We start from the raw sequence: 22,098 nt of genomic DNA, 5'->3' as shown, positions 1-22,098 counted from the left end.
TGGCAGAAAAAACAGGAGAGAGAGGCTAGAAAGACTGACAACTGCAGTCTAGGCTGACTACTAAGCCTGCGTATCTTTAATTATGAGCCGAAATTACCTTGGTTTGTTCGCTGTCTGGGTCTTCAAGCCAAGCATAAGGGTCACAAATTTTATGCCCATGATAATCCTGTACCTGCAAAAGACAATATGGAGCTGTTAGATAATTAGGGCCTAAACCCAATTAAAATTAGTATTTTCTCAATGTGATGGAGAAATAGGAAAGGGACAAAAAATACTAACTAATTGGCTCACTGGCAACATGTCTGTCCAAATTACCACATGAACCAAAATTGGCAGGTTCTCAAAGGTGTCAAGCCACTCTTTGTGAAAAGAACATTTTAGCTGCAGAGGGAAGAAAGATGAAAGGTCAGAATGGGAAACTGCTCTGTCTGAACAACACAAAACAAAGGCCTGCTGCTGTGCTAAAGAAACTCGAAAATGTGCAGTCAGGGGCAAAGCACAGGACACAATACTGTGGGCACATGAGGAGGGCACTCTGAGAAGGAGCCACCACACGTGCTTATTTTCCTGCTCCTGCTAAGCGTTGCCTATGATCAGAAAGTCTCCCTACAATACAGCGTATGGTCAATTTTGTTTTTAAGTCTCAAGTGCCAAAAAGCAAGTCACTAATACGTGGCAGAATGATTGTCACCGGCTAAAAAAAGGTGGTTTATGTGCAATGAAGACTTTTTAAACTGAAGCCCTTCTTCTTGTTATACACTATTACGAAATGCTTTTGTTCACTTACAGCAAGACATGAAAGCATAACCATTTAAACTATCCTGGTATATGAAGAAATAAAATTGCTTTGGGTAAGCTGGGCGTGGCAGTATGGCCTGTAAATCCTGGGACTCAGAAGGTTGAGGCAGGAGGATTACAACTTCAAGGCCATTTAGACAACCTGTCTCAAAATATAAAGGCCTGCAGATGTAGCTCCACAGTAGAGTGCCACTGGACTACATCCCCACTACCAAAGTGGGGTGAGGGGCTGCTTTGCATAAGTAGAGCCTGCCAGAGGGGAGCCATCCCATCTGGGAAGCTTCTGATAGCACAAATTCCAGGGCCTGGCCTCAGGGATTAGTTAAGGGAGCTGGAAGGAACAACTGGGTCAATTTGTCACCACTCTCCAGATCATGATGCCTAAAGAACTTATTCAAAAGGAAACCTCTCCCCCTCAAACTATCAAGATTAATCCAATCCACTGAAGCCACAATGACAAGTCTTTCCAATCAAGCCCGTAATCAATGCGAGTCTTCCAGTCAAGGCTTTCTGCACAAGGTTATTGGCAAGGTTACCTCTGTCTCGGATTGAGTTTTTAATATCTCTTGCTTTGTTTGAAAATATCAAAAGGTAAGGATCATTCCTTCTAGCAAAGTATCCTAGAAAAGGAACATCTGAATCCTATTTTTCACCCTGGTTAAAGTTCCAGCATAACCACTGCCAGGTGAGAACAACCTCCATGGCCTACAACACCAGGCTTTCTGCATCTCTCTCAACTGATGCAGGTGAGAGAACTCCCGAGGAAATGGATAGATGAAGCAGAACATGCTGGAACCATTTTCACTATACAACTGACTGTCAAGAGCAAGGAATATAAAACCTGACTAAAATCTCTCCTGATGGGTCTTCATAAAATTACCAATTTTCAATTTTACCTCTTTGGAGTTTAGCTGTCACCACTGAATGAAAGCTTTTCATCTCATCTGCAAGTCTTATATTTTACACACCTTGGTTATAAAACAGGCTTAAAATGACAATTCTCTTTTCCTTGGTAATATGAAATAAAAAAAAAAAATTGAAAGTTGTAAAGTATCTCCAACCCAGTATGCAAGATCTATGCCAGACCTGGGATTAAGATTAAGATTAGGTAGAGATCAGATACTAAAAAAATGTCCTAAGGCATACCCAGGAACTTAACTTTTTACAAAAAAAGGTAGAAAAGATTAACTAGAAATCATGTTAACTATATGACTAAGAGAAGGTACTGATTGCCAAATGCTAGACTCAAAGTAATAAATATTTACTGAATATCCACAACTCTGGAAGAGGGTTGTGGACATTCTTATTTCACAGATTATGAAATGCAATTCAGAGAGGTTAATAAGAGTGAAGTCCAACAGATTTACTGTTTATATTGGAGATTATGAGTTAAATTTGTGCCATAGATTTCACCCACATTACTTCATTTGATCCTCACTGTGAAGTCATTTGCCAGATGAGGAACCTGAAGCTGGAGAGAACTAAAGCAATTAACAAAGGTCTGAGGGTTAACAAGCAGTAGGACTGTAACCCACCCACAGCTAACTACAAAGCCTATGGATCTAAGATCCTGCTGTATCACTCAGCAAATGAGCAGGGCGTGGTGGGAAAAGGCAGGTGCACAGCTAGACTGAGAATCAGAATCCTGTGTATGGTATACCAAGCTGTCTACTGAATGGCATCTACTACTAAAGAAACAGCCGTATCTTCCCAGACCTGGCACTGTCATCTAAAGCAGACTGAGGTTGGTCATTGAAAAGACATTTTAACGAGGACAAGAAATTGATTTTCAGCGCGATCCCACAGTCAATTCCAGAAGCTGTGGCCCACACACCACCCTAGTTTTTTTTTTTTTTTCTTTTATAAGACCATACCCTACAATTGGGGAGGTCTCAGACACATTCCTTGAATGCAAGTCATATAATATATCTGGTTCTTCCATCTGATTGTAAGTTTGCAAACCATTCCTCACCTCCTCAAGAGGTTTTAAAACAGAGGCCTGAGAAGGCACTGTGTTAGGTAACCCTGTTCCATGTTTTATCTATACTGAACAACAGCTTGCCCACTGCTTTCAGGATAAAATACAGACACACTCAGCTGGAAGGACCCATCAAACCTGGTCCTGCTCCTCTTCCCAGCCTCATTCAAGCTTACCCATAAATGAATGGCCTGGTCACAATGGCCTTCCTAATACTACAAACAAATGCAATTCTACAACCAACCAGGCCTCCATAACTGTATCTTTATTTTAGTCTCAACTTCAGGAATGTCCTTCCTCCCTATCCAACTGGTTAACTCCCAATCTCAATTCACCTATTATTTCCTCCTCCTGATGGAAATCAGCTCCATTCTCTTCTGTGTTCTCCTTCCAGTACTCTTTCATCATGGTGTGAGCAAGACTGAATATCCTGACAGAAACACTGATGGAAAAAGGTCATAGAACTGCACAGGAAGTGTCATCGTTTCCAAATTTTTACCCAAGAAGGCAGAAATCCACCAAAAGCGTTCCATGCTCTAATCCATAGTTCAGCAGGAAACTGCTGAGCATGTGGATGAAAGATGCTCAAGTGAGAAAGAGAGCTATAGCCATCTCTAGTGCTGGTGAGAATCGAACCCATGTTCCAAATCAAATGCATAAGTCAATCCTAGGGCTTAGTGACTAGAACCCTGATTCAGGAAAAAGGCAGCCCATGCAGGGTGCCAGGGATAGTACACTAAGTGAGCAACAGAAGAGGATCTAGGCTGGACCCCAGCTGTGTTCCCTCGGCCACTAGACTTAGTTATCAAGAGTTCTTTGGTGAGAAGAAACTAGAGAATATTAAAATTCAGAGTATAACCTTCCAAGTTGTTTATAATCTTTTAAATGTTCTTATAAAATCCCTACTTAACCCTTTCAGAAACTGTTGAACACAGAAAAACCAACTATAGGATTTTGCTACACAGAATAGCGAAGAACTAAGCAAGACGCAACCACCCTAAAAAACAAAACAAACCTAAAATTGTATTACTGCAGAAGCAAGTAAGCCCTAAGGTCAGTCTTAATGGTCCATATATGTGGAAAAAAAAAGCCTGTAACAGGTATATCTGTCAAAAGTCACCTAGCTAGTGAGTGAAAAAAACAGAATTAGCAATCTGTCCTCTTTCCCATTCTAGCAGTATGGTTTTACTCCCGTATACAAAGGAAACAAACCTTTGGGACTCAGGGAAAGAACTTCTTGGGCTGTTAGGGTAAATTTCCTAAGTGAACAGCTGAACAGACTTAAGAGACATGGTTCCCAGCTGGCCAGTGGGAATGAGATACACTTGGAAGTCTTCACTTACAACAATATGTCCTTTAATGCCTTGACACCCTTTACCCCAATGTGAGATGTGCTTTAGAGTACAAAATTTCTGGCACAAATCAGGTCAAAGTAAACAGAACAAAAAAAAAATGAGAAGTGTATCATACAAAAATATTTTTCTAATTCTATTTTAAGTGATCTGAGAAATTTGGCTATCCGTACAAGAATCATGACCACAATGTCTGGATTCAATCCAGCTCTTAAAATGCCAAACTAATTTTACACCAGAATAGAGGTATCTGCTCAGAATTTCACTCCCTGGATCTCAATAATTACCTCGAATTCTTCTGCAGCTTAGGTAAATGACTAACTCCCGCTAGGCAAAACTTACTTTGAAAAAGGCCATCCCCCATGACCCCTCAACTCCCTGTCTTGTGTAAGAAAACCTACACCAGCTCTGGTGACAATAGCGGGTCCCTGCTTTTCTTTCCCTATTACTCTGTCTGGGTCTTTGCTCCCGCGGCAACCAACGCCCAGCACTCCGCTCAGGACTGGGCAGACTTAAAACAGAATGAATGAGCTTCAACTCCAAGGACTTCAAAATTCTAAGTTTTAAAAGTTTGCTTCTGTTTTTAAATCTTACATCATCTCACACGAACACACATGCACACACCGGCGTACACTTTCTCCTACCACCATATTTAAGAGGCTTCTCTAGTCAAAAAGCAATGACACCTTCTGTCTTCCTAGTCCCTTAAGGCGCCCCTTCCTAGCCGGGCGTCTGCCCTTGACCCCAATGATTTTAGGAAGCGGTGCTGACCACGGACTCTGCAGCCAGCAGACCGCCAGCAGACCATCAGCGACCGCCAGCCGGGCCCCCGCGCCCCCGGCCCGTTTCTTGCAAACAAAGGCCGAGGGGGAGGGGAGGGACGCAGGGGCTAGGGGCTGCAGAGAGAGGGGCTGCAGAGAGAGGAGCCGCAGGCGGCGGTCGGCCAGGCGGGCGGGCACCGGCGGTCCGGAGCCCGGTGGACTCGGCAGGGGTACTCACCACGGTCTCGTCGCGGTACACGTCGGGGTACTGGAAGGACAGCATGGCCGGGGACGGGCAGGAATACGTGGAGGGCGCGGATTCCAGGAGCGGACGCGAGAGGGCTGGGCTGGCCGCGGGGCGACTCTGGGGCGCGGGGCTGCGGCCGGGCGGTGGCGGCGGACGGACGGCTCTGGGACAGCGCGCTCTCGACCACACTGGCGGCGCGGTGCGAGGATGTGAGCCTAGCAGGAAGCAGCTGTCGGCGAGGCCGGGAGCCCCTCCCCGCCGGGCGGGCCTAAACGGCGGCAAGAGGGAGAGAACTCGCCGTGCGGGCGCCAGGTCTGGCGCACAGCTCCCTCTGCAGGAGCGCCGGCCGCGGCCGCGCCGCCCGGGCGCACGGAGGAGCACGCCGGGTACGCGCCGCGCCCGCGCCGGCCGCCCGCCCGCCGGGCCTCAGCGCCCCGCTCTGCCGCGGCCGCGCTCTGGAAGGAAACTCAGGTTTTGCCTATTGATGGATTGCCTCATCTTATCCAGCCGCCCTTTTACCGGGCCGGGGAGGGTTGGGGAAGGGAGACTTTCTTTGCCTCTGCTCCTGCAGTGGCCTAATTTCCATTGCCTGCGATTCTGGACTTGGAAGGAAGAAATAAAGATCGTGATAAGCGTGGAAGAAACTCATCTCCCTCCACCCCAGCACCCCTGGTGGACAACGGCTGGTTCCGCATGGAGATTTTGGAGGTTCTTTGAGTAGTTCTCAGGGCAATGGATGAGCCCCTATTTGAAATTTACTGATTGAGAAGGGACCAAGGTGGTGGGATTGCATATGATCTAGGATATTTTACTTATTCTGCTGGTTCCTTCCCTTGGTTCCTGTTTATACACGTTGAGCACCTACTGTTATCCTTGTGAGAGAAAAACAGTAAACACGATGCTTCACTCAAACCCTTGAAATTTTAATAGTTATATTTCTTCATCTTAGAGCTAGTGAAGGTGTGTATTTTGGTCTTGTTCTCTAGATCACCCAGAAAAGGCTTTTCAGCTCCAGTCATCCAAGCTGTTGTGTGTACACAGTGCGTTTTCTATCCCTGGTTTCTTACAAGTCCTGGAAAAGAGCTTGGGTGGGGCCAGAAAGTCCCTCATGTCCTGAATGTGAACATGTAACTATAGTACACTTGTGTCTTCTAATTCTTTTGTGGTATCATTTCAGTCCATGCCTCGCCCTTTAGTCAGCGTTTCTAGTCATGGTAGGGTGGGTAATGATCATTTTCTATATCTGTTCCTAGATTAATCTTTTAGGTCGTCCCAAAATTCTCAGTCCTGGGAGAACTCATGCTGTTGATGCTGAACAGTGAAAACACACACAGTGGCTGAGGACCCTGCAGTTCCTGGTCCCAGTCACCACCCCCACCGAGGAACTGTTTATTGGTGCCCCTTGCTGCCACTTGTGAGGGGGTTCTTTAAGAGCATCTCAGAGACACTTGATCCAGCAGATCCTCTAATAAGAAACAGTTAATGCTTATTGAATATTTTTTAAAGCACCAGGATGTTGTCCTATTTAAACTTTCTGATATGAAACCTAATATTATCCCAATTTGACTGTTATAGTCATTGGACTGACTTTTGTCCAGAGCTTCACAAATAGTAGAAGAGCCAGGATTCAACCCAGGTCTCACTGTGCCAGCACTCATTCTAAACCACTCTGATGGCCTCTCTCTTCAGAAACAAGTAGGTGTATTCTATATTTTACAAGGGCATCCACTAGGAGGGGAAACTTCCCTGGGATTTCAATTTAGAGGACTGAGGTAGAAAGTATGACAATTGTGGTACTCAAAGGACAAATTAAACCTCAGGTATCATCCTTTTCCCTTCCAGTCAGACATCCAGGTGCCTGATTCCTTTGGGCCCTGAAAGTTAAAGATGTGTGTGTGTGTGTGGCACAGATGCAGTGGACTAGAGCAACAAATTGCACCTGGGTGAGATGAAGTGGAAAGGAAGGTAAGAGAGCATACATTCCCCTCCCACTGGACACTTGATTGTGTTGTCTCCTTTAATCCTATAACAAAGCCCATTTTATAGGTAAGGAAAAAGAACCTATCAGGTGGAAAGCTTTTAGGTCATTGCACAGCTAAGACAGAATCAAGATTCAACTTCATCAATTGATTGCGAACTCAATTTTATCCATAGAAAAAAATGAAGAGAAAGGCAGTATTTGAGCTGTCTCAAAATTGGAGTACTATCTCCAGAATAAACACCAGAGTGCTCTGTCATTACAGCTTGTTTTTAAGGGAATTTTAGAATTAACACTGAAAATTCATGCTCTAACCTAGAGCAACCCATTCCTAGAACTCTAGGCCTGGAATAGGGTGGAGAGTGGGGTGGGGAGTGAGACACAGAAGGACTCTAGGGCAGCCTTCAGCCTCTCCTCTATGATGTGACCTCAAACTTTGTGCCCCATTCATTTATGCAGTCACCCCCTAAGAGGTAGGCTAGTGACTATGCCTGCTCCTTGGCTCTCAGTTCTCCTTGAGTTGCTTATCAAAACATTCCTCCTACCCACATGCAGTCTCTTCAGGAGAGGAATTCTGGGAAACACACAGGGATATTCGGTTGGGGGGGGGGGTGTGTGGAAGCTAAACTCCATCTCACGGTCTACTTGCCACACTGAAGACAGGGACTGACTGCATTCACCCAGAGGAAGAAGTGTCTTTATTCTTGAGAGACTGCACCTGCCCAGGGAAAGCATATATTTTTAATTCACACAAGGGTGCCATCTTATTGGCACACCCTTAGAGACTCAAGTTTGCATGATGACTGGACAATTCACCTTTTAATTTGACTCTGATTTCCAGGTAGCTAGCTAATCTATTGACTAGTAGAATGCAGTCATTTTGGACTACTTTCCCCCAAGATTTACTTTACTTTTCCTGTGTAACTTTTACTGAAAATGCTTATGTGTTCTTTTACAACTAATCTCTGCATAGCATCCCGAAGTGTGAAACAGTTCCTAGAAAGAGTAATGTCCTCTTTCTGGCTTTGATACTAACTGGTTTCCTGGCTTTGAATGAGTCTATTATATCCTCAGTACCTTAGTTCACATTTGAGACAAATGAATCAGGTGATTTCAAAGAATTCTAAGACTTTATTCTAAGTGAGAGCTACAGTGGAAATATAGGAACCTCAAAACCAACTCTGAATTAAAAATGAAATTGCCTGTGGGGAGTGCTATCCTTACCTTATGAAAAGACTGAAGTTAAGACTGGGCAGTGATCATCTACCTACTGAAAGGACTTTATAATTTCTTTGGTTTTCAAACTGTTCACAAGGGCAGACTTGGCTCTAAGGGCTATTGCTGGGCCTGTAGTCTATACTGAACTTGTAGATCTAACCTTTTTAGGAACTATTACTGTTCCCTTCTAATACCATTCTCTCAGTATAGACAGGGTTAAAGAGATACGTGAGGTGGCTGGAATTATAGCTGGGAAGTCCAGCTCTCCACCCTATTCTTCTCCTTCTCAGCTTAATGCCTGGCTGAATTAGGTTGTGAATGAGAGGATAAGGCTAAATTCAGCCCAGGCAAAAAAACAAAACAAAACAAAACAAAAAAACATGGGCAGAGAAGGCAGATCAAGAATGAATCTGGCTTGGCTCCATGGTGCATGCCTGTAATCTCAGGAGCTTGGGAGGCTGAGGTAGGAGGATTGCGAGTTCAAAGCCAACCTCAGCAAAAGTGAGGTGCTAAGCAACTCAGTGAGACCCTGTCTCTAAATGAAATACAAAATATGGCTGGGGATGTGGCTCAGTGGCCAAGTACCCCTGAATTCAATCCCTGGTTACCCCCCCCCCCAAAAAAAAAGAATGAATCTGACCAAAATAAGAGAAAGAAGGCAGTGGATTATGTGTGGATGGAATATCATATGGATATAAGGAAGGTCAGGGGAGTAGAAGAAGGACATGGAGAGGGAGAGAGGAGGGACAGGAAGGGGAGGAATATGGGGTGAATTCAATAAAATCATGTTATTTATATATATATAAATAACATTATATATATATATGTGTGTGTGTGTGTGTGTGTGTGTGTGTGTGTGTTAGGGTCTGTAAACAAGTCAAGATGGCGCCTGGCATTTTGCCAGAGGGAGTGGTTTGTGAAGTAACACCAGGAAGCCATTAAGTGTGGAGATTCCTTATTGGTTGACTGCTGTATCTAGTTTATGTTAATTAAGATAAGCTGTGTGTAATGTATATATACCCCTCCTGTCCTACAATAAACGGCTCCCACTCCTGCTGTATCAATGTACACAAGTTGTTCGTCACCCCCCCGGTTATTTTGCTGCAGCCGGACTGCGGTATATATATATATATATATATATATATATATATATACATACACACACCATAGGGAATCTCATCTTTATTTATATGTAGAAAGTACTAATCAAAAATGATAATTGACAGAGTAGAGGAAGAGGGAGAGGTGAGGGGAGAAAAAGCAGGGGAATGGGGATTGAAACCAAATTTCATGTGTGCACAATTCTGTCAAAATGAACCCAACTACTACGTAAAACTATAATGCTCTAATTTTAGGGAAAAAAAAATCTGGAGTATTTTCCCACTTAAGTTCATTGAACATATTTATATCCTTTCTAATGAAATTCTTTTTTTTTAAGAGAGAGAGAGAGAGAGAGATTTTAATATTTATTTTTTAGTTTTCAGTGGACACAACATCATTGTTTGTATGTGGTGCTGATGATTGAACCCGGGCCGCACGCATGCCAGGCAAGCACGCTACCGCTTGAGCCACATCCCCAGCCTCTAATGAAATTCTTAAGATGGGAATATTGGTGTATTAGGAGAGAGGAATCTTTTTTCATATGCTGTTATTAGGAGAAAATGCAGGTGTGGTCCTGCATATAAAATGAACTTGGTTTATTAAAATAGAGAAAGATAAAATCATCTATTCACCTGCTATTTTAAATTACGAACTGAAAACTCAAAATAATTCAGTAAATATAATAGGTGATAGAAGAATGTATCATTTTGAAACTACTGGCTATGAAGTTAAAGATGTAGGAGAATAGGACCACAGTAAGGGAGAAAAAATGAGATAAAGTACAATAGACAGAGCATCACAGATTTGCTAATATCAGGAAAGGTTAAAAAAATATACACACAAAGTACTATGAAGATAAATAATAAACACATGAAAATAGGCAGAAAATCAGCTAGACACACTTTATAATATCGTTTCCTTTTATGCTCTCAAGAAAGATTGCCCTGAAAACAAATGACCATCAGAATTGTCTATCACAAAGGGCCATCTTTAAAGGAAAGCATCTTGTTGCTTTTGGGAAACCTAACCCAGAGGATTTGTGATGATTAAATAACTGATGATTTAACTCAATCAAACACCATGAGCAGGATCTATATTGGTTTTTTGTCCATTAGCATTCAGCAATATATTCCCACTTCTTTGCTGTCCTCTATATTGCAAGGGGCAATATAATTGCAATCCTGTAAACAACCTTTCATAAACTCCCTTGTGAGCTTATTTCTGTCCAGGTCTACCAAAGGAAAAAAATAGAGATTAAAGGTGGAAGGAGGAGAGACACTTCTTTTCGCTTAAATTCTCATAATGGCAAGAAACAACTAAAATCTCATGCAATACCAGCACAGATGGGTCATCGGGGTGGTGGTGGTGGGATCTTGGGCCCCAGCAGCATCAGCAAATTCAGCAAAGGGACTGTGGACTCCCAGGCTCTTGCAGAAAATCAGTGAACGTGCAGGGTAAGGACTTTTAAGTAGTAGCAGCAATCAGGACAGCACAATGGAACTGATCATTGTTCACATGGATCCTGCATGATACTGCCTTTTCCTTCCCCAGCCTTAGGAATAATACTGGCTCTGACAGTTATGAATCTCCATCACTTTTTTGTTTGTTTGTTTTAAACTCTTCCAGGCCATCCCATTGTAGAACAAATTCCTTATACTAATGTCTCTGTTTGGAATATCTAGTATGGTTCTTTTTTCTGTCTAGACACTTTGTACCATGAATATGAGAAAGGAAAAATAACAGGCAACATATTTAGACTCTGATGGTTTTACATATTGGAAAAATGAAACAGAAAATAAATGCTAAGATATTAAATGTTTCAAGGGAAAAAAATGTGATCTCCCCACAATAGCAAGCTGCAAGAAAGTGTAAAAATGACAAGCTTGATTTGGAAAATATAAAATGTAACTTTCAGAAATGGAAACCTGTTAAAAGAAAAAAGTGGTGGATAATTTAAAAATCAAATTAGAAAGTTAAAGGGAGAATTCATGAAATAAAAGGTAGCTCTAAGATAACACCAAATTCAATACAAAGAGTTGGAAAATGTGAAAGAAAAGGAGAAATATGAAAGTAGAAACATCATTTGACATCTCTGAATTAAAAACAAAATTCCTTAATTATTCATGAAAAAAAACCCTGAGGAAAAGTAGGAATAGAATATTCTTACTCAATGATAACCAAAAAACCAAAAACAAACAAAATAGATAAAAAGAAGGGGGGGGGACCAAAAACCTATCACCAACATCATTTAAAATATGGAAACATTAGAAGTATCTTCCTTATGGTATCAAAAGAAGAATGAGCATGTCACCCTCACCACCTCTACTCCACATTGCACTAGAGGGTTAGAAAGAAGAAAAATAAACATTTTTATATAAATGTTTATTTACTTACAGAAAGGGAAAAAAAAACCCTGCCATTAATTATTCCAAATAATAAGAGAGTTATGCATTGTGGCTGGATATATGATCAGCATACAAAAGTCAAGTGTATTTTACTTTCAACAATTAGAAAAATTATAATTTTTAAAGAGACACCAGTTTAATGGAAAGAAAAAATGTATAAAGTATCAGAAAATAAAATTTAAAAACTTGGTAAGACCAGATTATAAAAAAATTAGATGACTTTCCTGAAAAACATTTAAAATAAAACCTAAATAAATGGAGAAATATCCCATGCTCATGGATTGCTATATCTAATATTGAAAAGATGTCAGTTGGCCACAAATTGAGTTATAGATACAATGTAATTACAGTTAAAATACCAGTATTTAAATTAATTTACAGAATATAGGATACAAAGTTTTAGTTATGAAAAAAATTTAAAAAGGAAAGAAAATTATAACATCTAACATAACTTGAGAATATAGACATCAAACTTCTAAAAATATTAGTATAGAAAGGACAATCCATCATGGTCTAGTTGATTTCTCCATGGCATACAAGATTGGTTTGATTAAAAAAAAGAAAATCACTTATTTGCCACTTTAAGATAGTAAAAGCAAAAAATCATGTAATTATTTAAATTTCTGTAGAAAATATTTAATAAAATTTAACACCACTTACTAATTACACAGAAAGATGGTATGGTTGTATAAATATATAATTTTTAAAATCTGAGTTTAAATTATTCGAATTTTAGGAAGCTGCTGGTTATAAAATGGATATATAAAAGCCATTAAATTGATAGGTATGATAAATGAAGCCATCGTCCTACTTCACCCTCCCAAATTGCTGGGATTGCACCTAGACTGCCTAAGTGTTCTTAAGGTAAGTTTATACACATGTGCACCACTATACACATACAAAAATGTGAGCATTTGCATAAGAATATCAAATTAGGAACCAAACACATATACATCAATTGAAGTAGAGATGGTGGTATATGCACACAATAGATTAAGCAATGCATACTATTATAAAATAATATCTTAATATTCACTTGACTTTACCAGAAGAATAAGAAACTAAAGTGAAACTGATGGGATTACTGAGTTTGCAATAGACATTTCTTCAAAACAGAAGATATTAGTTTTCAAGAGAGCTTTTTGAAGTTAAAGTGGCAATATTATGAAAAACGAACAGGCCTGCATTTTCCCTAATGTTTTGCAGGTGCAAAAGTTGAATAAATACTTAACTGGAGCTAAAATAGCTAAAATGTCATAGTCTGTATGGAATGTTTCTGTGTATGTGTGTGTGTGTGTGTGTGTGTGTGTGTGTGTGTGTGTTGTCTACATTTAAACCTTTGACAGCATTTATTGATTTCTTGCTTTTTGTCCACTCAACTGAAAGTTATGGTGGAAATAAATGGTTTTAAATTCATCTTGAATTTCTTGGCATAGCCCTGGTATTACAGACACAAGCCATTCCACACTGTTATACAGACTTGTTTTATTAACTTACCTCTCAGACAACAGGGAATCTTTTCACTAGATAGCCCACTAAACTGGTGCCAATTCAGAGTACCCTTTGGGAATTTGGGGGACCATAGGCTGGTCTCATTAGTCAATACATGTGGCAGAAGGGAGAAATGGTATCCTCCTCAGAAGCAATGCTTAAAGCTGCTCTATGTGACTAAGATCCAAGAACTCAGAACGGATTTGAAGCCTGAAAGAGCAAAAGGCAGATATGGAAGTCAGGTAATGAGCTCTAGAGTTTGGAGTCAGGGAAGTCAGTTTCTATAACTTGTGAACTGTAATACAGAAAAGGATGCAGAGAGGGACAGGAGGGACTTAGAGAAGGTCCTGAGTAATTGAGCACTGTTCACATTACTTACAGTGTTCACCATCAGCAATCACTTGTGGTTTATTTAAGGGACAAAAGCAAGAGAGCAGGGCAGGAGTAATCCTGCAGCATGTCAAAGCTCGGGGTGAAACACCAGAAAGCATGCTGACTGCAATGGAAGGAAATCCCCAATTCTATAAATATTGCCTGCCAATAGGGAAGCTACCTTGAGGCCTCCCTAAGCAGTCATCCAAAGCCTCAAGATGTCTTTCTGTATTTCTTTCTAAGACCTTACAGGTTACAGCACAGGGTTTCAGGGGTTTAGATGTTGGTGAGATATATAGGTGTCTTAGAGTTCTGGAGTTTCTTCTCTCAATACTTGCTGTCCACTGGCTTAAAGAACAGGGATCCTGGTTCTTTCAGGACACTTTTCATGGCTCAGACAGGGCAATGGATTTAAATAAGAACTTTCACAGTGAAAACAACTCACTTGTTCCTTTCTACCCCTCGTATGGGGACAAATCAAACAAATCATTCACAGCACATTCATTCTTTTAAAAGATAAAGCCTAATGAATTTGGTCCAGTAGTTGAAGGAGGAAGCAATGTCTTTACCTTCTCTCCACCTTAGAGCAGAGTGGGACATCCTCCCCTTTGAGTGGCTGGCAGAAGATGTGGGGTAAGGCTTCTCAAGGACCTCAGTACACAATCAAGTCCCCTATAAGCTGAGAAGAGGTGTACAGGGTAAAGATGAGTGTCAGGATTTCACCTGGATGGGAGGATCTGAGGCGCCAGTTGCAGACTCCTAGAAGAGCATCTGGGATGCAATTTGTTGTTGTCTTTTACTTCTATCTCCAGGGTCTGAAAAGGACCAGTTGCTTATAGGTCCATCTTCTTTGAAGTGGAGACTAATATCTAACTAGCATTTTTAAAACTTACTCATCAGGAACATGGGCTTGCTGATCATTTCTTTATCTTCTCAGAACAACCCTAATCTCTCAGGGAGCCCCTGCTCCTTATTCTACTGTATTCTCTGGCTGGGGATGTAGCCCAATGGCAGAGTGCATGCCTAGTGTGTGCAAGGCCTGGGTTTGATCCCTAGTGTGAAAAAGGAGAAGGAGGAGGAGGAGGAAGAGGAGGAGGAAGAGGAAGAGGAAGAGGAGGAGGAGGAGGAGGAGGAGGAGGAGGAGGAAGAGGAGGAGGAGGAGGAAGAGGAGGAGGAGGAGGAGGAGGAGGAGGAAAGTTTGGAAACTGGGATTACCGGTGCGTATGACACCCAGGACCCTCCAGCACGTTCTTCAAGTCTCTGAGTTGTGGTTTATGTTTGAACCTGCTAAACTCTCTTTAAGACCTGGCCATTTGGTGTCTCAAAGTTCACCGCACTGCCCTCTGCTGGCCTGACTCAGAGTTGGTAGCTGTTCTTGTGCTGAACTAGGATAGCTTCAATTAAGTACTAGACTCATAATGACAGATTCAGTTTGCATTAGTTGCTGAACCTATTGTCTTGCTCCCTTTCCTTGTCTAGTGAAATTTCCCATTTCTTAAGAACTTGGAAACTTTATGCTCTTAGGTTCTGCAAATGTTGCACAAAGCTCCTGGAAAGGGACACTGCCTTCTGAAGTCTACTTACCTGCTCATAGCTTAATCCCTGTAGTGACATGTTCTTCTAAGGCCCAGGATTGAGGTTTCCTCTGTTTTTGTAAGCCATGGACCATTTCTTGGTCCTGAAGTATGTTGACCACTATGCCACCTAGATCCTTAAAAGGGAGTTAGAAAAACTTTCCCTGGGGTGCCCAAGAAGTTTGCGATGAAACAAATTGCTTCCCACAGAATCACCCACCACTGCCTCATCCTGTGCCTGTAACACAAGACTGTTTGCCTGTCTACTCTAGAAAGAATGTATACATTTAAAAAAATTGTCTACTAATAAGGTCCTCTTTCATCACAATAAAGTATAAACACAGGTGTGAATTTGTCAGGTGACTAGAAGTTTGCATAACATTTAAAAACTGAAAAAGAATAGAGTTTTTTCCCCCTCTCTATCCCTCTTCACCATCTTAGGCAGCTCTACAGAATTCATTCTCTTAGAATGTTTGAAATTTTGTGTGTATTAGTATGTACCTTTCCATCATCTTGTCAACAGGCTTTCATAAATCTAAGAGTTCTTGATCAGATTTTTTAAACAATACACAGCAATCTTTAATCTTTTGAAAACATTAAGCATATTTATAATAAATTCACTTTTCTTGAATTCTCTTTGTTGTAATTTTAGAAAGCAACTTAAATCAAATGGGAATTTTCACTTTACAGTCATACACACGTAAGTGTATGGTTAAAAGTAGCTTTATAGGGCTGGGGATGTGGCTCAAGCGGTAGCACGCTCGCCTGGCATGCGTGCGGCCCAGGTTCGATCCTCAGCACCACATACAAACAAGGATGTTGTGTCCACTGAAAACTAAAAAAATAAATAAATATTTAAAAAAAAAAAAAAAAAGTAGCTTTATAAATAAACAGACATTTATTCAAATGAATTTACTTTCATTTATTTTTGAATGCTTAAACATCTTGTAAATATCATCCCCAACCTGCCAATCTTCATTCTCTTTCTTCTACTCCCACCACCTTCTCAAACCTTTCTGTCACCCTGTTATTTCTACCTTAAAAAAATAGAAATTTAAAGAGATATTCAGGTTTCAGTTATTTTAGAATAAATTTATATCAATGTCTGCTCTATGTAGCTGTGTTTGAATTATGAGCAGTACATCCTAGTACATAAGCATCTCCTTTGTCCTGCTAAGTAAGTAGTGTGATAAGAGCAAATATTGACATAAGTTGTTTTTTTCTTTCTTTTATCTTTCCAATTATTTTATCTTTTAGAAATATCATTATTTTAATATTTGCCAGGCTATTGTTTTGGAATATCTTATTTTTATGGAAAAATTTTGATCAAATACAAAAATATGGCATCATTATACAGCATTATATAATGCTAATGCTAACTTAGTCTGTTTTTTTTTTTTTTGTGTGTGTGTGTGGGGGGGTATACCAGGGATTGAACTCAGGGGCACTTGACCACTGAGCCACACCCTCAACCCTATTTTGTATTTTATTTAAAGACAAAGCTCAGATTTTTTAAATATATATTTTTAGTTGTCGATGGGCTTTTATTTTATTTACTTATATGTGGTACTGAGAATCAAACCCAGTACCTCACACATGCTAGGCAAATGCTCTACCACTGAGCCACAACCCCAGCCCTCTTGATCAGATTTTTATTTGCTGTCCTACAGGATTTGACATCCCACTAAAATCGCCTATCCTTCCAATTAGCATCCTAGCCTCAATTCTGAGCTTGAGCCAATGTTGCTCTGTTTGCCTAAAACATTTCTTTTGCATCTGTGCAGGTTTTCAGAGTGATCTGTTCCTTATATATCAATTTACATTGTTTCATTGACACTGACCTTTCTGGATTTATCCAAATCTCTTACTAAGAAACATTGTGCTTTTTATCATGCAGAAGTACACCTAGGAGACTGGACAAAAGAATCACTTGAAAGATAAAATGAAATATTGATTCAACCATCAAAATTTTGCCCAGTTTTTCCTTATATATCAAAATGTAAATATTTCTCAAGGAATAGTGAGAGGCGTCTATATTTCTTCAACCTATGTGATCCTCTGCTCAATCTCCTCTGGCTCTCAGCACAACAGATATGGACATGTAACATGTAAGTACGAAGAGTTAAATTAAATGATAGAATCACAAGAAATAAAAGAAATGCAATATGTCATCTTGTTCCCAAACATCATCTCTGAGTATTATGTTAGGATTTTGATGGGCACTTCAGGAACAAGTATTTTGTTTCATAAATATTTACTTCATGCCTTCCACATTCCTAATACCATGCTAAGAGCTGGAGACTTGATTAGAATGTGACAAACACAGTCTGTGCTCCTAGATTCAGGAGGGGAGAGTGACAGGCTACTCTAATTTAAAGCTATGAGTCCTATAGGACAAGATGCTGTAGGAGCAGAGCACATAGTCTTGAAGGGACAGAGAAAGGTTCCTGAAGGTAATAATATCTAAGCTGAAATCTGAAGAATGAATAAGAATTAACCAGGTACAAGTCTGAAGTGGGGTGGGATGGGCAGGTCAACAATGTTGAAGGGAGCATCTTCTGAGTGCTGAGGGATAGGGATGTGTTTGAGAGAATGTGAGAGTTCCTTACAGTTGGAGCACAGAGAGCAATGTGGAAGTGAGCAGAGGTGAAGCCGGAAAAGGAAACTGGCCAAATTGTGCAGATTTCCCTTATTCACAAGGAACTAGGAGAGTCAAACTCTGGATTTATAGTAAATAATATTTGTAGCAGATGATATATATTTATATATATATATATATATATATATAAATGATATATATTTATATATATAAACTCATATAAATATTATATATATATAATATTTATATCTGAGTCAGATGTTGTAATGGATGAGACAAAAATTAGGAATCATGTACAGTGGTGCATGCCTGTAATCCCAGCGGCTTGGGAGGCTGATGCAGGAGGATTGTGAGTTCAAAATCAGCCTCAGCAACTTAGTGAGGCCTCAACCAACTCAGCAAGACCTTGTCTCTAAATAAAATATAGAAGGGGCTGAGGATGTGGCTCAGTCATTAAGTGTCCCTGGGTTCAATTCCTGGTACCAAAAAAAAAAAAAAAATAGGAATTAGGTTTGGCTTTGCTGCTATAACATAGATCCTAAAAATTTACGAGAGAATAAAAAGTTCATTTCTTTCTCACTTTACAGGACTGAGCAGTTTCAGGTCAGCAGCAGAGGTGCCAAAGGGGGAAGGTGGGCTCTTTGCCTTGCAGCAACTTGGGTGACTGCAGTTGTGCTATCTTAAACACAGGGCTTCTAATGTCATCACTCCTGGAGACTGGGAGGGGATCAAAGGATTGTGAGTAGGTGGTTTTTATGGGCTAGGCTGAAAGTAGCACACACTGCTTCCTTTCACATTCCAGTACTCAGTCACATGGCTTCACCAAACTGCAAGGGAACCTGGGAAATGAAGCCCAGTTATTACTCAAGAAGGAGAGGAAGTGGATTTGGGGGAACAACTGGCAGTCTCTGTCTGGATTGTGAAAGGAAAAGCCAAAGACTGCAAATCTGAACCACTGCTCATAACTTTGCCTCTGAGCACTTTGTCTAGTTGCCTTTGACCATCTCTCGTAGTCCTTGCCATCTTTCAATTTCTAGTTCCCTCACACAAATGTATCCAGCTCCTCTTGGGTGATTTATGTCAGCCCTAGGCACCTAGATTTCCTCAACCTATGTGATCCTTTGCTCAATCTTCTCTGCCTCTCAGCACAATATCTGTTTGCTTACCTGGCTCAGCCTGTTCTAAGAAACGAGTCCAATTTTGATGGTCAGTTGGGATAACCAGATGCGCTGGTTGGTGAGTCAGTAGGTGGCACTCTGTGTCAGCAAGACAGCCATTGAAAAACAACGCAGGCTGAGTGAGCATGAGCACTCAGGCACGCTCAGGAGAACCCACAACATTGGACCTACTTCCTCAAGGCTGAACTTTCAAAAGGGCGGCCACACCCAGGCTGACCAGTGGATTGTTGAAAACAGGGATGTCAACATGCTCTGAACTGCCTGCCAACAACAACATTTCCTTTGTGTTGCTGCTTTCTTCATGTTGCACTCAGGAAGGGCAAAGAAGTTTGACCTGTCTGGGTTGGAGAACACTGTGAGCACTCTCCTTGGGGGTTTCTCTCCCTGAGTTACATACAGAAAGAGGCCTGCATGTTTTTAAATGAGAATTGAGGCGGCAACTTTCATAACCACTGATTAGCCCTGTTTACTATTAGGAAATCCTAGGATCCCCATCAAAGGCCTCATTGTTTGGCTCTGTGTCTCTTTCCCTTTGTGACCTTACTAAGGTAGCCTTTCCTTCAGCTCATCTCATTTCTCACAGTACTATTAAGGTGTAGAGGAAAGTGGTAAAAGAAAGATTTGGAGATAACTCTCCTCATTAAGAGCTTAAACTTTGTATTTAGCAGCCCTAAGGGGGAATGGGGAATCTGCTGATGAAGAACTTGTTTTTATCTATGTACATGTGTATCCCTTGGTTCTGTCTCTTTTTTGGGTCCAAATTCAAACATTTAAAACTCACATGCCTGTACTTATGATTCATGAGATCTCCGTGTCATGATAAACAAAACAGGTAGCTTCATGGACAAAGGAGGTAAGAATACCATGGCTTCTTATTGGTCTTCATTTATTATAAAAGTCTCCCAGACATAACAGGCAAGGAATTGATTTTCCCTATTTCCAATTCGTACAGTACTCTATATGAGAGATTAGTATTTTGAAGTCATCTAAAAACTTTGTATATTTATTATTGATCATCTGATCCTTAGCTGTATTTCAAATTAAGATGGCCATATGAACATAATAGTTCTTTCATTAGTTTTTATTTATTTATTTATTTTTTTATTGGTTGTTCAAAACATTATAAAGCTCTTGACATATCATATTTCATACATTAGATTCAAGTTGGTTATGAGTTCTTTCATTAGTAATGCCCAACTCTTCTTCAGTTAGTCTTTTTTAAAAAAGACCTTTCCCTAAAACATTTCTTTTAAGAAATGCTTTCTCATTCACATCTACTTGACTCACAGTGTTTCTTTATATTTTTCACTCATATCACAGACCTGGCTAGGCCTGTGGATCTGAGGAGAGGCCAGGTCATGCTGACAAAATGATGCCTAAATCTCAATGATTTAAATCAACAAAAGTGTGTTTCTCTTTTGTGCTCCATATCCAGGGTGGATTAGGAGGGGCTTCTGTGCACATCAACAAGGGCTTCATCCCAATATGGGTTCCATGATCACGGAGCTAAGATAGGGGAACACATACTGCCTTTGAAAGCTTCTGTCTGGAAGTGATATGGCACCTCTGTTCATATATTGCAGATCAAAGTCACATGATCAAAATTACCTACAAATTGATAAGAATTATAGATTAAAGGAACAAACACTGCCTTCCATTTGAATAAGTTTCACAATTTTAAAGTTCTCATACCTCAGAGGCACAGAAAGGGTAGGTTAATGCTTTCCTCATTGTATATATATAAAAAATCCAAAACTTAGAGATATTACTTTTTTTTTAAGAGTGAACAACTTTTCTTTAGCTTAGATTATCATAATTACCAGTTTTTTCTTTTTAACTTTCTACAACTTTTTAACATTGTAGATTGGTGCTCCATAGCCCCAGGTTCTGCACCTGCAGATTCATCCAACTGCAGATTAAAAATATTTACCCAAAATAATTTGCCACAACATTGGCTCATCTGACCAGTACATGTACATGTACTTAACATGTACAGATTGCCCATCAGTTCCTAAACAGTACAGTACCACAGCCATTTACATAGCATTTATTTAGTATGAGGCAGTATAAGTAATCTAGATATGATGAAATGATACATGAGGCTCCACCATCTACATGAATTTGAGAGTAAATGGGATATAGGAAAATAAGCAATGAATTCCACGGCCCAACCACATTCTAGTCTCACGTCTCTCACTCTTGGAGTGACCTTGGGAAAGTCACTTAGCCCTTCCAGTTTTGAAAAACAAAAACAAACAAACAAATAAACAATAACAAAACAAAAACCAAAGGGAGAAATGTGGACGGGGCCCTAAGGACTTTTTCAACTACAGAAGTTTGTGATTTGTGGGTGAGGTTTGTTATTTATGATTATTGCCAACAGGTGGCAGCAAAGTCCCAATTTTTAGTGAGTTGAAAGAGAAAGCTGTCTCTTGGATCAATCCTCAATTTCAGAGAACAGTTCATTTTGTTCTTTCTAAACATGAGGAGAAAACGAAACCTCCAAAATTAAAATTTCTATAATTTAAGGAATGTGTATAATTGGTGTTGTAAAATGAATTCAAAAGTAGGGCTTTGAAGATGAAATTTGTTTTCATTTTATTTTTAAAATAAAAAATAGTTTTTCATAAACAATTAAATTTAGTACTTCTAGTCATTTTGTGGCTAAAGGTCTTAGGCTATTAAAACTACCATGAAAAGGAACATTCAGAACCTGTCTTTTCTATCTTTACTTTTTAACTTAGATGAGGAAGTGTGGACAAAGAATCCAGAAGTTTCTCTTTTAGATCTCTTTCTTCCTCCCTCCCTCCCTTTTTTCCTTTCTCTCTCTCTCTCTCTCTCTCTCTCTCTCTCTTTTGTGGTGCTGAAGATTGAACCTTGGGCATGCTAGTAGGCCCTCTACTACTGAGCTACACTCCAGTCTTGGGAGTTTATTTTTAAATATTGGATAAGCTTGTAATTTTTTATATTAAAACAGGTTGGGCAAAGGTTTGTATACACAGCAAAATTATAATGTCATTACATTTCACACTTTGCTATATCTCCC

General features: G+C 40.2%; 1 protein-coding gene across 1 annotated transcript in view; it reads right to left on the bottom strand.

Moving 5' to 3' along the window:
* Positions 1–5,353, bottom strand: part of Prep (prolyl endopeptidase) — a 119,018-nt gene extending 113,665 nt beyond the window's left edge. Inside the window, exons 1-2 of the mRNA XM_046430652.2 lie at positions 5,128–5,353; positions 98–172 (exon numbers count right to left, since the gene is read on the bottom strand). Of these exons, the coding sequence (XP_046286608.1) occupies positions 98–172; positions 5,128–5,172 (120 nt within the window). The 5' untranslated portion in view covers positions 5,173–5,353. The remainder of the gene's footprint in view (positions 1–97; positions 173–5,127) is intronic.
* Between the last annotated feature and the right edge of the window lie 16,745 nt (positions 5,354–22,098).

This window comes from Marmota monax, unplaced genomic scaffold, assembly GCF_021218885.2.
Source record: "Marmota monax isolate L192 unplaced genomic scaffold, Marmota_monax_Labrador192_F-V1.1 WCK01_AAM20220418_F8-fsc00013, whole genome shotgun sequence".
Classification (NCBI taxonomy): Eukaryota; Metazoa; Chordata; class Mammalia; order Rodentia; family Sciuridae; genus Marmota; species Marmota monax.
The sequence above is the reverse complement of the archived record's forward strand: the minus strand, read 5'-3'. Positions and strand labels throughout refer to the sequence as shown.